This window comes from Aspergillus ibericus, assembly GCF_003184845.1.
Source record: "Aspergillus ibericus CBS 121593 unplaced genomic scaffold BO80scaffold_37, whole genome shotgun sequence".
Taxonomy (NCBI): domain Eukaryota; kingdom Fungi; phylum Ascomycota; class Eurotiomycetes; order Eurotiales; family Aspergillaceae; genus Aspergillus; species Aspergillus ibericus.
Genome location: NW_020292135.1, coordinates 128,392 through 144,328, shown reverse-complemented (window position 1 = coordinate 144,328; position 15,937 = coordinate 128,392). Strand labels below are relative to the sequence as shown.

Sequence of the window (15,937 nt, the reverse complement as noted above, 5' to 3'; positions counted from 1 at the left end):
TTGTGCCCGCCCATAAGGCCGCAAAGCGCGTGACTGTAAGAGTACTCCGAACTAGATCCTCCAACTCCAAGAGTCGGAAATCACTTATGGTCCTCGCCGACGCTACTCCGGATACAACGGAGTACCCGTCACACAAATTACATCATTCTCACTTCTTTGATCACCTGGCTTGCATACCTCCTGCCGTTGCCCCGGTATTATCTACCTGTATGCAGGTGCCCTGTCAATACCCACGTGAATTCTTCAAGTCTTCCAAATGTCTTCTAGTGGCTAAGTCCCCGCCAAGTCAACTTGACCCGTGGCTGTATGAGCGAGCTCACAGCCCTTCTTGAGATGTTTGTTGGTGATCCCGTATCAAGATCACCGGGCGAAGGATTAGGTTTATGCTGTGCAATGATCACCCGACATAAATCTCGACAACTGTCATTAAACAGGTCAAGTCTACCTATTGATCCGGGGAACAAGGTACACATCATCATTCGAAATGCCTTCGGCATCCGACTCGATACATCAGGGAGATCGGTCGGAAGCGCCGTGGATATTCTACAGTGAGGCTCTTTAAAGGAAACACGGGATCAGGTCCCACCACGTATTTTGCTGCCAAGTGCTCGGGCGCAATGGGGCAGTGCTTCCTTCGACGGCGTGTTGTCGGGCCATGGCTCTACTTAGACTAATCCCGCACTGGGCGGGAAAGAGTCCAATCGCGATGCTTGCAATATTCGACCCTATCCTCCCGTCTGATCCGATTATCCGATGCATGTCAAGTCGGAACAGTAGTTCATGCAAGCGCACCAGATGAGAAAGTAGGAAATTAAGTCATTGTCTTTTCAGGATGTGAAGACAAAATAGTATGCAAATAGGAATGTGCAAGGGCATCGGAACATGGGATTAATGAATCGCGTAATTCCACCAGGATCCTTGAATATGGGTGATGGATCGCTCGCATGCCTCTGCCTGTATGCATACTTCTGCCAGTCTCGACATCAACTACCATGATAGGAATCCAGCGAGGATGTGGTGAGCTTTTTGTCCCGAATAATAAAATACGGGTCAGCCTACTCTGTTCAAACACAAACATACTCTTCGGTAACCAGCCGTGGATGAGACTTTGAATGTATTCGCTCCTCGAAAGTCTTTGGACCATTGTAAACGCGCCATGTCCGATGATCTCTATATTTTAGCATTAGCTACTGACTACTTTACTCTCAGCATACAAAATTAAGTTGACAGCGCATAGTGTCGGCATATGTTATAGCAGAAGTTGACCCACAAATGATCAGGACCTGAGGCACCCAGATCATGATTCAAATATCGGCTGATTGCATACCCTTTGTTTACATTTATCAAAATTTTGCCTACTTAAGCAATAAGTAGCATCATTGGTCTAGTGGTAGAATTCATCGTTGCCATCGATGAGGCCCGTGTTCGATTCACGGATGATGCACATATTTTTGCACTGTTATTGGTTTGAATTTTGATGAACTTCTGCCAAAATATCTTTTGCTCCTCTTTTTGCTTGTCACTCCTACTGAAGCCCCGATGATGATGATGATCATGAGATGATGCTACTGCAATCTCAGCTCGCTATGCTGGGGAAGTCACAGAAGCATCGGTACTCCATGCCCTATAAGGTGCCATCAAAAGCGCCACCATGGTAAAAGGACACAGTTGTCAAAAACTGCTAGATTCTAGCAGCCTTTGAAGTTCATGAGCCAATGGGGGGTTCCAGCTTAATGTGAAGCCTATTCACAGTGCTTTGTTAGGCTTTGCATGATTTCTTGTGTATGCTGTTGCGATGTCAGGCCGTAGCCTGGGCCCCATAATACTCAGTCCTTCCAACAAATCAAGCACAGGATGGAGTAACTACCCCTGTTGCACGATGACGTAAGGCCGGGTTCTGCAGTCCCCAAATGAAACGAACGTATCAGAGTATCAACACTGGTGTGACAAGACGTCCATTGGATGTTCTATTGACTCGCAGTAAGCTATCACATTGCTTAGGTATATTTCCTCCTTAGCAAAGCGTAACTTAGGCTATTTGAAAACTCGGGGTCAGAGAAAGGAACGAAAGAATATCCAGCCGCAAATTAGCAGACTGGTAGCCCCAATCCAGTTTCAGATGGGAGCGTTTCTCCCTCCCACCATTGTTCCATCTGTCAAGGTCGCCCCCTTGTTCTTATCACCCTCCATCAGCCATAATCCATTTCCTGGACATTCAGACACCCCCGCATATGACCCTTTTATGCGTGGACTGCTTTTAAAATAGCAACAGCTGCTCAGCCCTGCTTAGTCATCTACCCTCGACCCCAAAAAGGCGCAAGCGGAGAATCCCTTAAAATCGATCGACGAGAAGACTGACTAGGGGATTTGCATGGTGACAAGCTCTTCCATCCTGTTCCTGAAGCTGGAGCTGGCCTCCCCATGCCTTTCGGAGCTTGACGATGAGTTCATTCCATAACTTGGTGCTACAGGCAAAGAAGGCGCGCGCTGTCATCAATTACAGAGGAAAGAAATCAGATGCCAAGAAGAATAATCCGTCGAAGCACGCTGCAGGTCCATCGTCGGTATCGTCGTCAGTGTACGTTAAATGCCCCTCGTTTAGCACTGGTGATGTGCAGTTGGAGCTTGTGGCATGCTCGTCGCTAACGTGTCCTTGTTGAATGTTGACAGAGTGAACCTAGTTCCAACGTCGTCCCCCTGGGATACCCTTCCGGTCGAAATCCAGATCAAGATATTCGCCCACTGCGGTGTCTCAGATTACCTGCCGCTAAGGCTTGTCTGCAAGTCATTCCATCAGCTGCTTAACTCGCAGGAACAGTGGATTACCCGGCAATACCTTCGCCAACGCCGTCATGGAACGCTTCCATCCCCGATAGATAGCGAGAGGACATATACTCGAAACCCAGAGGACGATGCAGTGCTGCTGTCGGATCTGTTCCCACCGGCAAAGAGTGCCAAGGGTGGCCACATATACACTTTTAAATACATATCTGGCTTGCGTCGCCGGCAGACACTCTGTTCAAGGCTCTGCTGCTACATCGCAGACCGTGTCATGGATCGGTTTGTGCACAGTGAGCCGGCATTCATGAAATCTATGTTCTCCTCCAAGGCTGAGCGGTATGTGTTTGTGCAGCGAACAACTGCGCGCCTATGGTTTCACCTCACTCCGCTGATGTACGTGTTAGCTCCCCAACTTTCTCCTTGTATCCGTTCTGACATGCCCCTTCTCCTGCAGGTATTATACATTATACTTCCTGGAGACCTACGCTCTTGCCAGGCGAGAGCAGACTAATATCCTCCTGCGTGACTGGGAAGCTGGACGCTTGCCAGTTCCTGTACCCCCCCACATCCGTAAAATCATGTACCGGGAATTGCAAGTAAAGATAATCAGATCACCTCCTTTTACTGACACCCCTACCCTGATAGCCACACACCACTGCATGCAGCTTCTAGTCTCATACCTGCGGTACACTGTACCGCCTGATGAGCCTACGGTGTCGGATGACAGCTGGATCGGGTCTCTGCTTACAGTGTCACCATTCCTCCGAATAGTGGAGTACTTCTCCGCTGAGATCGGGGACGGAGGCAATCAGCGGATGCAGCGGAAGGATTTCATGCACAACTTCCATAACGACATCACCTTACATGAAAAAGACGACATCAACGCGTTGGTTTTCCAGAATGCACCGAATGTGCACCTTCATGGTTCTGTGGAAGATGTGTGGTTCGATGTTGTGAAAGAGGAATTGGCCTCGAGAAAGGCAACGCCGCACCCTGCAGAGAGAATCATGGTCTGGACTGGGTTGCCTGTACTGTTCTGCTGCCAAGACTGTCAGATTTCAGATGGATGGCGCGCATAAAGCATTCGGTCGGTTTAGCAAGCATTGCATAATTTGCATTCTCAAGGCGAGGCGTTTCATTGGGGTTTTGGTGTACTCCAGGGCGGAGAATATATCCATGTTGCTGCATGAGCTACTTACGCGTCTGGGACTTACTCTTTTGGCATAATAATTCGAGCAGCCGCTTCTACAAGAGATAGAAACTTTGCCATGCTTGGACCTTTTCCACCTACTGTAGTAATAGGATGGTTCCTCGGACCATAACAAAACCCATACCCTATGCCCTAATTTCCAGTCATGGAGATGTGTTTGGCATGTTTGCGTGATAAGGTGTGTTGACGGAGATAATCGCGCTGAGGCCCCGAACTCCCCAACTAAGTAATCTGATACCCGCGTTATTTGCCTGTCTGGCTGGCAAGCTCAAAGGGAGTCCTTCTTCCAATAGAGCTATCATACCACGATATGTGATTTCTCATCAGTTCCCAAATACTCGACCTGCGCAAGGATACCACCACAATGGCACAAATTAATCTACTAAACACCACATGGGCACTCCACCGTCTCTCACCCCTCCACCATGGGAAAGAATTCGACTCCCTTCTCGACAACCCGGTGGCTCTCAAGACCTACGCGACTCGACTGCGCGATCAGTTAACCGGGGTCTCTTTCCCCAGCGCCATTCAATCCAGCGGCCCACTACCTGCGACAGAGGACGATGCGCTCTCCAGGACAGGCGCGCTGCAATCCTGTACCTGGGAACTCATTCCAAACCTCTCTTTCTCAGACATTGAACATGAACATAGCCCAGAGAATGAATCTCGGCCTCCACACCCCCCTCGATCTCGATCCCGAACCCAACGCCTACCACCCCCTGTTTCGCCCTCTCATCAAGGAAGCGGAATCCTCGTGAAACTCGAGTATGAGAACATAACCTACAAAGCCGCTCTCCTCACATTGTCCCCTCCGACATCTCAACCAGAGCCCGCCGCAAGACCCCGAGCGCGAACTCGATCCCAAGCCCAAACACACGCTACGCGCCTTCCTCTCCTCCTAACCCGCTTTCCCGCACCTCTCCGACAAACTTTCATCTCTTTCCTCTCTTCGACGTTCGATACGTACTGCTCGCCGCTTCGCCTTCCTTCGCAATTCATAGGTGCAGCGTTGATCACATACATTAATACTCTCGCCTCTGAAGGAGACACTGGGACCCTGGATCCCGTTGACATCCTTAAGGAGCTTCACCTTACGCTATCGTTTCCAACCTCCGTTGCGCCGGATTTGCGCTCCTTGAATATCACTATACCGCGCGAGTCACTGGGAGGGTTTCTTCGTACTGAAGGCAACGGTGCAGGAAGTGAGTCGGATATACTGTCTATTCTCAGTGCATACTTGGAAGAGCATTTGGCGATGAGGGTTGACTTGAGCGGCGCTGGTCCCATCGTAAAAGGACAGGAGCATGTGCGTTTGACGAAAATCGCCTGCGGGGGCTTTTCACTTGGTGGGGAGGGCAGATTGAAATTGGTTGCAGCGCCGTCGGCAAGCGAGAATGGCGAATCGGAGAATGCTGCTAGTCGGAAGAATCACCTCACATTGCGGGCTTGCGAGATGTTGCTCTCGGATATTGTGCGCAGGGCCGTGGTTGACTGAGGATGAGGGCCAGGAAACGTGATTAAGCGGAATCGCAGACTACAAGCACTTCCCACACAGGTCCCTTCCAAAAACAAAAACCGCTGGCGATTCTAATCTTGACTGCTATCAACAACATATCTAGCAGAGGCTGGGACTATACATTCTATACGTCTGTCTTATATCGTGCAATGTCGTGAATCATTTACAAGGCCTGGTCGTGACGAGTAACCCAGCTATGCAACTGGAGCTCCTGGTTTCTTTCGAGAGGATCTTCAAGGCTCTGTACGGGCCTCTGATTCAGCGAGCCTGAGAGCTTCATCGACACCGGTGACGAAATGCGACATGCCTCCGCACCGGTCAACTATGCCACTTCTTTCAAACATGCGAAACACATCGCGATTGGGAAGACGGCAGAAGAAGACGCTTACACCGAGATCGATGTAACCATTCACAATCTCAGAGAGGACCTGTGTGCCGGAACCATCGATGCTCGTGACGCCGTGAACGTCGAAAATAACGTTCTTATTGTGCTCCGGGGGTCGCAAACGTGGAAGGGAAGGATGTGCGCGATTCGTGCCATAAAACTCAAGACGGCGCAGACGATTCTTGAGGTCACCAGTATTGGCAAAAGTGAGCGGCTCTGGAATCTTAACAACAAGGGCGCCCTCGATGAGCTCCACATTTTCTGAGTGCAATTCGGCATTGTCGAACTGGTTGGATGTACCAGCTACTTTTCCGAGAATCTGTATGCGAGGCTGGGTGCAGTGGCGGATAAGCATTAGGATAGAGAGACCAATGCCGAGCGCGATACCCAGCTCCAGCGAGTAGAAGATTGTGGAGACGAAAATGAGAAGCATCAATGCGAGTTCTGTCCAGCCACGCAAGCGAATAAAAAACGCAACATCATGAGGACATTCCTCTATAAGACTGTATGCAACAACCGAGATTGTAGAGCACAGTACAGCTTTCTGGGGTAGAGGTCAATATGTGCCTTTTCAAGATCTGCCAGGGGCTGTAAAAAAAACTTACCGGAAGATAATACAAGTATGGCAACAGCACCATAATGCAGATGAAGGTGATGATACTGAGGAAGATACTGCTCATAGGAGAACGGGCGCCCGTGGACGCGTTGACTTTACTCCTACCATACCCGCCAAATGCGGGAAGGGCCATGAAACAGCCCCCGACCACATTAGCAACGCCCAGCGCCACCATCTCCCGATTCGCACTGACGGACATGCCCTGGACGCCATCTCGTCTCTCACCGAGCCCTTTGGCAGCAACGGAGGACTCGAAAAAGCCAAGGATGGCGATTACGAAGGAGGTACTCATTGCAGTGCGTACATGCTTCAAGTGTTTGAGTTGGAACGGCCACCTGAATGCGAAAAGCCCACTAGCAGTATTTTGCGTCGGGCCGAGGACTTCGAGCCCCTTCTTATACCAGCCAAGGCGCCAGGTCAAAACGGCCGATAAAATGACAACAAGGATACGGTCGGGAAAGTAGACGACTTGGGGGTATCGTGGTTCCAGTGCTTTTTTGATCGTTCTAAGATAGGTGCAGTCAGCATTGATCGTTCTGTTATTGGAGGCGTAGTACATACCGAAAGAGCATTATAATGGCAAAGCTGCCGAAAGACACTGCAGCTGTGAGCCCATGACAGCTTTTGACATTCTCGACGAGGAAGACCAGCTTTTGCACTGTACTTCCGTGGCTGACGCCGGCTTCCTTAGCCAAGTCCGCCAACCCGACCTCCGGAATGAGCTGGTCAACGAAGATGACGAAGCCAATGGCGGTAATGAAGCCTCTCAAAAAGGGCCGACTCAGCACGTTATCCAGGAAACCCAAGCGAGTCAGCCCGGCGACCAGTATCATGGCCCCTGCCATGGCAGTGGCCACACCAACAACCATAGCACTGGCAGCCTCATCGTCCTCTTGCGAGTGTCCTTGTGTAACACTAGCCTTAACAATCGTTCCAGTCAACAAAGAACCAGCTGCTTCGGGGCCAACAACCAATAGGGGACTGCTTCCCAGGATCGCATAGATCAATGGATGGAATACGAATGAGTAAAGACCATTGATTGCCGGGGCATGAGCGAGATTGGAAGCCAAGGATAGCGCCATGGGGATGTAGATGGATGCGATTGTCATGGCTGCAATCAAGTCTCCCCGAAAAAAAGACCAACGATATTGTTGGATCCAGTTGAAGAATGGGATATAGTATGATAGATACCTGGTCCTTGGTCAGTCATTCTGCTGCAATCGGACAGTCAACCGACCGCAAGGCTCAAACCTACATAGTCTTATGGTTCTTCACAGGCCAAGCCATATCTGACCCAGGTCGAGGGATGTTCTCTGGGCCCTCAACGAAACTTGGGTTTCCAGGGACATGCTGATTACTTTCTCCCGATATACCAGACTGTCCGTCGACTTGGGGCATGGAGTATATACCCCATTGGTGATTCCCTTCCTGCTCCGGTGGCGCTGTACCGTCTCTTGTGCCATATGCGGGACTTCCACCATCATCATCCACTTTCAACAGGCGGGTTCTATCGTTCGGTTCTAGGGTTTCAGGAAGTTGTTCAGTCTGGGAGCCTGTGGAACTGTTCGACAGGGGTCCCCGGAAGAGGTCGACGACCCAGTCCCGCAAAGAGCGGTGTTCAGCGTGTCCGCGCTGCGAATCGGGATCCGACATGTTTACTCGGAGAAACCCGGAGGAACGACGAGATCAGACTCTAACAGTCAATGCAGTCTGAAGCGATGCGAGAAACGCCATATGCGATCGCGACTTCGACGGTGAGAGAAGGAGGGGAAGAAAGAAAACACAGCAACGTCGAGCGTGTCAAGAGGCTTGCATTGCTAGCGCAGGGAGCGGTGGCTGCTGGCTAAGATAAGTACGTCGTTAGCGGAATCGTAAGTTTTCGGATAAGGCAGGCAGGCCTTGGTTGGCGACCGACCATACAAGATACCAGTTTCTTTGTGTGCGATGCCGCACCTCAGGCAGAGTTTGCCTGCTTATTCCACTGCCTTCCCCAGTCTGCATTGAGACAAGCCGTCAGGATGATGACGTTCCCATTTAACCTAGTTAACTAGTTAAGAACAACCCTGCCATGGCTTACCTAAGCTTCTTTGTTTCCGGTCTATGACAACCAACCAACCAACAACCAACCAACCAGTATCCAGCCAGTCTTTGCAACCGGTGCAATGCAATTCGGCTCAAACGATGTTGCCCAACATGAGGCACCAAGCCCAGTGTGCTACACCCAGTAGCCTCCCTGGGGGTCAGGCATCCTGCATGCATACTTACATGATAGGTCATAACAATAGACTAGCCTATTCTTCCAATTGAAGGCTGAAGACCGTTGTGCTACGGTTAGATCAGCTGCTTCACCCGAATGGGCTCTTTACTTTAGACACATACATCAAGATGATCTCGTACATGTAGTAGTCGCTTAGTATGCCGCTATAGGTAGTAACTTAATAATAAACCCTCGTTTGCTTCCAGCTACCGAACGACGTAGGCTAGTGGCTTGCGGCATATTTAAGCTCAAAGCCGGTAAGTTGAACAGACCGCTTGGCCAAAAGTTTCTGCACATTGCTTTTGAGTTGTATACGGCATGCATCATGGATCTCATCTTATCAACACCCCTCAACCATGATAAGGCGCTTAATCTACATATAAAAGCAATAGTGATCACTGAGCTCATGCACAGGTCAGTTTCAGAGAATGACTAGACCTCCCAGAAGAAAAGAAAGGAAAAGAGGGCGAAAAAGAAGAATTGTTATTCCGTGATTTCTCTGGCAGAAGCTAGATACCCATATTATTAGGTTGCGTCCTAAGCATGACTTTGTGTGCCATTACAGTATGCTCTGGCTCCGTCGTGGAATTTTTCGAGCAAGCTAAAGCAAATAAGTCACATCACTTGTATACTATTCCTATGCAAAGATATTATTGCAGCTTAATCATGGTGGTGCTATAGTAGCCTGGATGCGGAGGCCAGAGAATCTGATCATTCACGACCTTGGTCAGTATATCCGTATAAATCTCCCTCTTTGGGCCAGTTTTATATTAGAATTCATCTTTGTTTGCCTAAAGGCCGAGCTGTTCAACGAAAGATATTTGTAAGGGATCAGTATAGTAGTGTTAATATTAACCACCGATATTGCTCAACAGGGCTCGAAGAAGAGGATTAGCAAATCGTCAACTATCTGACACAAAATCTGTTGCTCAACACCATTCATGTGTTCCCGCGGTATGGCATATGTGCGCGTAGTATTATCTGAACAACGAGCCAAATTCCCAACGCGCCTCATTCTATCGATAAGCCTTCAATTGAGCCATTCGTTACTGAGAACCTTATCTCCAATCTGCAAAGGCTCAGCCGTAGATTGGGCGAAAGCAACCATTTTCGCACGGCCATTATCGGCGGTAACGTTCCTCCATTTGTGCATAGTGGCTCTCTGCACAAGCACATCACCCGCTTTGAGAATCCGCGTCTCTCCTGAGTCCAAGGTGCTTTCAATCTCACCCTCAATGACCACCACAGTGTCCGAGGTCATAGTCCTGTGCATTGGACTCTCAGCCCCCGGTTCCATTGTAATCATGATTGTGGAGGTGCCTCCATCAGGAACAATCCGACGGCTGCTTCCTGGAAAGAACGTAGAGGTACGGTCTTTTTGGTACTGTTCGATATCGGCTTCGCTTGAGAGGTCAAGCGGGAAGGAATGGGCAGATGAAAGAATTCGAATTTCGCCGACTGGAACGGATATTTTGAATTGTTCGTCTGGAACTTTGGAGAAGACGGATACCCCGTTGGCGTCGTTTGTGGTGATGTAGTGAGCCATATTCGCTGACTAGGATAGGAAGTAGATATAGCGAGATGAGACGAGCGCTGAGAACGTATTTACAAAAAAAAAAAAACAGAGGGGTGATGTTGGAAGGTTGAGCCTCTCTTATATGATTATCTGCTTAGCACGGGCCATTCGGAGTTCACGTCTTTTGACCACCGATACCTCCGCGATTTTCTGGATAGTCGGAACAGAACTCGCCGATCATTTGATTCAATCGTAAACAATACGGCATGCCTAGCTACCAGGCCCACACAAGGAGAATCCTCGCACTGAGAAGAGGTTATCAGGTGCGGCTGGGTCAAGGTGGGGTAAGCAGACATAGCCCCAATGTCAGAAAAGGATCAAAGGATTTATACGTATTCCGTATCGAATAAGAAAACAGTGATAATTAGGCCCCCAACGTAGGAACTAGGAAGGGGCCCAAGAATCAGACTAACAAAAATCTGCCACTCCGATTGATACAAGTGGGGGTCAGTCATATTGCAGCCAAGAACGCACGGGCAAGGCTGTGGTCAACATAAGCCTGGGTAGGGATATTCTTTATAACTAGTTAGGTCTATTACTGATTATATAAGCTAAAGATGATCATAAGCTATTTCAGTATACCTAATAATGCTGTAAGATACATTGTCTATGGAGACGTCCTCCGTCTTGTTGCAGTGGGTGATAACAAATGTGTATTATCTGTAAGTCTATGCTATTCTAGATACCCGCTAAATAGAAACAAGAGAGATGTAGCGCAGACGAGTTCGGCTTCTATGTCGGGTACCACTGTCGCTGCGTATATGTTATCTGCCTAAACTTGTTGAATTACGGCTCTGTTGTTAGTAGTCTTGATATCGGAGGGAATAATTCCTTTTCAATTGGGTTAGATATAATGTTGAGACATGCCATATTTCTACCTTCTACGCCCGAGGCTAAGAAGGGATATATTCCTTTTGGTCTACGTGGTTCTTGACATATAATTGTTAGAAACAGTCCTGAAATCTCGATGGCTACGCCCATGTTACGCGATTAAACTTTAGTCTATAGGGACCTTGAATTCTTATCTATCCCAGCTATAGTCACAACTCGCCTCATGGTACGGTGTTAGCCACGCAAACAACACTACTTGTAACCTGAAATTATGGACTAGGCTAACTGGACTACGCATCATCGCGCAGCGTAGCACACAGCTTGATGATGTTTGAATCGTCCGCTACAGCCTGAGAACAAGCTTCTGGAATGACCTGCTGGCGGCGGCGCTGTGGGTGTTTGCGACTTGTGTGAACGATCCAGCCGGTCATGGCGTGGTGACCGTGGATGGTGCCGGTCGTGGCACTGCCGATTCCTGGCTGCCCTGGCGACCGTATCCTGCGCCGTGCCGCCAGTATTCACCCGGGTATGGCCGCAGGTTGTGTGTCAGCAGTGGCTTCGCGAGAATAAGTAGTACTGAACAAAGCGGATTATACACCCAGCATTTAACCCTATGGGCTGCCCGTCAAAGCATTGACCCAGCAAGTGCGGGTGTACGGGGTAGCCCCACTGAATTCACAGGCCCACAACATGTCACTTACTGCGGGGATGTCCATATTTCCCTTACCTCCGCAGCAGCAAGATATAAACTTGCATATCATAGCTTCGGGAACATGGGTGACAGCCCGACCATGGATATAGTACAATGATAAAGGCGGAGAAGTGATGCGGATCTCCGGACAGAAGAATGTGAGAATCGTCCAGAAATCGGTATTTGTGGCAGAGACCAGAAGCCCGACCACGGTAGCCTAGACCAAGACTGGGTGCTAGGTGTACAGCTTCAGTATGAACCATTAAACTCTCAATTACCCAATGTCGATGTTTGGTGACGGAAAGTCGGGCAGGAAGGCCCAGAGCAAGCCAGGCACAGTACGCCCAATGTCAGCCAGTAGATGTATCGCCAGTGCAAATATTGCGCTACGAGACTAGCGAGAAGACGGGCCAGAAGAAGACCGAATACTAGTTCTAAATATACAATAGCTAGAGACGTTGTGTGGCGGGTCGGTGGAGTGAGATCACCCACCAGGGGCAACAAGACTTGCTGGAAGAGTTATTCAGTTACTGCGCCAAATCAAAGTGTAACGAACACTCACCCACCGGGGTCATTATAATGATGGATGATAGCAAACACAATGTATCAGATACTTCAAAGGCGCTGGTAAAACATAGCCCTAGTCAGATAGAGGGGGTGATGAACGTCATGAGGAGAAGGAGCGGCTGTCGCTTGACGATGTCTTTGGCTGGACAGATTGTATATAGGATGACGTATCCATCTTTTTGACGGGTCGTACATAAGAACATGGCTATAAAGAGTCCTAACCCCTCTGTCTATTCACTGAACCAACCCAATTTTTATAATCCCTTTATATTAGCAACCACATAGGTACACACTCAAGATGAGCTGGCAAGGTACTGAACCTAACAATCATGGCTATGTTACACTATTCCTAATTTCTCATTTTTTTAGGGTATGTCGACAGTTCTCTTATCGCGACTGGCAAAATCGACAAAGGCGCTATATTTTCAGGAGCCGGTGACAGTGTTATGGGCGGCTAGGCCGGGCTTCAGTGTAAGGCACTTGTTAATTATTTTAGAACGATGGTTTCAAGACGAATATGTACTAAACGAATCTAAAGCCTAAGCCTGAGGAGGTGCAAAGCCTATTGAAGGGGCTTAGCGATGCGAGTCCTCTATATTCTGATGGGATTTATTTCGAGGGACAGAGATACCTGGTGGTCCTAGCAAATGAACGATTCATTCATGGCAAGAAGGTAGGTTCCAAGATCTATATTGCTGGTATAATCTTTTGAAATTCTATCGGTGTAGGACAAGGAAGCCGTGTATGCGGTTAAAACGAATCAGACTTTTATATTGGCGCATAGTCCCGAGTGGGTGCAACAACCGGAGGCTGCAAAGGTTGACGAACATCTTGGGGATTATTTAATCGGGGCAGGACTCTGACATGGTCTATCTGATTTATGATAATGTCACGGAAACGGCCTATTAACTGTCTAGAGCAGTCGGGCCCCTGGTCACCCTGGTCCTCTGAGCGAGTTCGTTATTTCTCTTGCAGTAAAAGTGTTTGTAGACCTGGGTCTTGCAGGATATAGCACCTGAAACCGTTGGAGGAGGGATTTTCATCAGAGAATAATTGCCAGCAGATTCAAGGCATTCAGAGACTCTCTGGCTGAGACAGCGGCAGGAGATCACATCCAAATAAGGATCCTTGAAATGTCGTTCGACAAGGGGTAACAAAACGCTAGTAGAAAGCGGAACGCCGTTTGGAGAGCACCAGCGGGTGATGATCTATAACGGCGTGCTCAAATATAATGAATAAGTATTAACGGAAGTTTCCGGTGATCACATCTCCAGGGTTTCTAACACTCAGGAAGAGGAGGGTACATCATTGGTGCTAGATTAGACCTGTGCCAAACTGCCTAAGCCTTTTGTTATGCTGAATATTCTAGCTATCATATCGGACATAGTACGCGACGATTTAAGAGAAGTCATTTGTAAGTATATCACCAGGAAGCAAGACTACATGAGGTGAGCTTTTCCAGCCACGATGCGTGGGAAATGAATAACAATAACAATAAAATCTTCAGGCCAGCACTTCTTCTGATTCTTGACACTGGGCGTGAATTGTTACTCTAGTAGTATCGATTCCTCACTATGGCCCTATCAGTGCATTATCGTGTTTTGCCGGGCGGTAAGCTATCAAGCCCTGCACGTGATGACTCAACCGCGAGGCCGAAAGTGGGTTTTTCGAATTGTGCTTTGTGACCCCGTAAGTGACAGTCGTCTATCCAGGCTCACAACCCCCTCACATCCTTTCAGGCATTCTCACGGAGGATTTATCTCGAGGCCACTTAGTCTCGGATACCCTATTGCTTTTCAGCCTTATCCCAGTGCTCGGACCGTTCAGAAGCTTGCCTGGCAGAAGGCGCAACCCCGCCGAAAATGTCGTTGACAAATTGCCGTTTCTACGAGGAGAAGTATCCGGAGGTCGACAGCTATGTCATGGTCAACGTGAAGCAGGTATGCACTGCTACAGGTTATCTTTCCTTGTCGGAAGCGAAGGGGTCTCTAATCGTTGCTTTTTCAACCATACAGATCGCCGAAATGGGCGCATACGTTAAGCTCCTCGAATATGACAACATTGACGGCATGATCCTGCTCTCCGAATTGTCGCGCAGACGTATTCGCAGTATCCAGAAGCTTATCCGTATCGGTCGCAACGAGGTCGTCATCGTGCTCCGTGTCGATAAGGAGAAGGGCAAGTTATGAGTCCTCCGGGTGACGATTACAAGTTACTAACTCGGGTTTTCTACGTCTCCAGGTTATATCGATCTTTCCAAGCGACGAGTCTCTCCCGAAGATGTGGTCAAGTGCGAGGAAAGATACAACAAGAGCAAGGCGGTGCACTCCATCATGCGCCATGTTGCCGAGGCCACCCAGACCCCTCTTGAGACCCTCTACCAGCAGATCGGATGGCCTTTGAACCGGAAATACGGACATTCTCACGATGCGTTCAAGATCTCCATCACGTAAGGCCATAGCGAACACGAGGACATTACGGGCCATTTTGCTCATACCATTTTAGGAACCCCGACGTGTGGAACGAAGTTGAATTCCCCAGCGAGTCCGTGAAGAAGGAGTTGACGCACTACATCAGCAAGAGACTCACTCCCCACCCGACCAAGGTTCGCGCCGATATCGAGGTTACTTGCTTTGGCTACGATGGTATCGACGCGGTCAAGGAGGCCCTGCGCACCGCCGAGGCCAACAACACTGCTGAGACCCAGATCAAGGTCAAGCTGGTTGCCCCGCCACTTTACGTCTTGACCAGCCAGTGCTTGGATAAGGCCGTTGGTATTCAGATGCTCGAAGAGGCCATCCAAAGGATCGAGGCTCGGATTAAGGAGTCCGGTGGTGGCTGCATCGTCAAGATGGCGCCCAAGGCTGTCACCGAGCACGATGATGCCGCTCTCCAGGAACTTATGGAGAAGCGTGAACGTGAGAACATGGAAGTCAGCGGTGACGAGAGCATGTCCGAGAGCGACGAGGGCGTTCCTGAGTAAGCTGCCCGCGGCAAACTTCACGGCGGGGTTTGAAGCTTAAGGCTCGCTTCGACGGAGGCGTGGAAATTATACGGAACGTTTCACGTACTGGAGTTGGCGGCATCGCAGGGTGAAGGTTGAAGGCGATCGTATACGTGTGTCGGGTAGGGAGCGGAAAAGTTCAATAGAGTTTCTGGACATGACACGATTGATGAGACGGAAGTACGGCTTAATGTGCGACGGACGAAATCGAAATCATCAGCAAGGTAGGAAGACGGCAGGGGAAGCCCTATCCCATCGAAAACCCTCTCTTCTCATGGGACAATGTGCATGGCATCATTGTCTTCATGCATTGTTGCTCGGTGGATGTTGCTTGAATCTCTGTTGAGACTGGGCTCCGGCCAACAGGAGCTCTCCCATGATCTGATGTACATAAGCTTTCTTGAATTAACGATTCAACCCCAGTGGCCGTTCTAGACATAGGCGTATGCGGCGTACAATCGCTCCCCGACTTCTTGTATGATTTGCTCCTCGGAGATGGTCCC

The 15,937-nt window shown here is 49.2% G+C and overlaps 5 protein-coding genes and 1 non-coding gene across 6 annotated transcripts; 4 read left to right on the top strand and 2 right to left on the bottom strand.

Moving 5' to 3' along the window:
- Nucleotides 1-1,373: 1,373 nt before the first annotated feature.
- Nucleotides 1,374-1,444, top strand: BO80DRAFT_t235. Its single transcript has one exon. It is a non-coding gene; the product is annotated as a tRNA-Gly (tRNA).
- A 997-nt stretch (nt 1,445-2,441) lies between these two features.
- BO80DRAFT_495693 (uncharacterized protein) lies at nt 2,442-5,486 on the top strand (the record flags this gene model as incomplete). The annotated part of the gene is made up of 4 exons (XM_025723962.1): nt 2,442-2,596; nt 2,671-3,174; nt 3,236-3,809; nt 4,344-5,486. The coding sequence occupies 4 exons, from the start codon at nt 2,442-2,444 to the stop codon at nt 5,484-5,486; spliced, it is 2,376 nt and encodes a 791-aa protein (XP_025572559.1).
- A 127-nt stretch (nt 5,487-5,613) lies between these two features.
- Nucleotides 5,614-8,285, bottom strand: BO80DRAFT_164588 (SulP family inorganic anion transporter). The gene is made up of 4 exons (XM_025713889.1): nt 7,764-8,285; nt 7,070-7,699; nt 6,498-7,014; nt 5,614-6,436 (listed from the first exon to the last, which is right to left on the bottom strand). Exons 1-4 carry the CDS (start codon nt 8,159-8,161, stop codon nt 5,741-5,743), a joined length of 2,241 nt encoding a protein of 746 aa, XP_025572558.1. The 5' UTR covers nt 8,162-8,285; the 3' UTR covers nt 5,614-5,740.
- Nucleotides 8,286-9,517: 1,232 nt separating this feature from the next.
- BO80DRAFT_427526 (cupin domain-containing protein) lies at nt 9,518-10,805 on the bottom strand. The gene has a single exon (XM_025720030.1). It carries the CDS (start codon nt 10,309-10,311, stop codon nt 9,796-9,798), a length of 516 nt encoding a protein of 171 aa, XP_025572557.1. The 5' UTR covers nt 10,312-10,805; the 3' UTR covers nt 9,518-9,795.
- Nucleotides 10,806-12,974: 2,169 nt separating this feature from the next.
- BO80DRAFT_362213 (profilin) lies at nt 12,975-13,293 on the top strand (the record flags this gene model as incomplete). The annotated part of the gene is made up of 2 exons (XM_025716047.1): nt 12,975-13,103; nt 13,159-13,293. Coding segments are annotated over 2 exons (264 nt in total), but the record flags the coding sequence as incomplete, so codon positions are not given.
- Nucleotides 13,294-14,116: 823 nt separating this feature from the next.
- BO80DRAFT_467128 (translation initiation factor eIF2 subunit alpha) lies at nt 14,117-15,861 on the top strand. Its single transcript, XM_025722827.1, has 4 exons — nt 14,117-14,370; nt 14,446-14,608; nt 14,672-14,879; nt 14,936-15,861. The coding sequence occupies exons 1-4, from the start codon at nt 14,293-14,295 to the stop codon at nt 15,411-15,413; spliced, it is 927 nt and encodes a 308-aa protein (XP_025572555.1). The 5' UTR covers nt 14,117-14,292; the 3' UTR covers nt 15,414-15,861.
- The last annotated feature ends 76 nt before the right edge of the window (nt 15,862-15,937 follow it).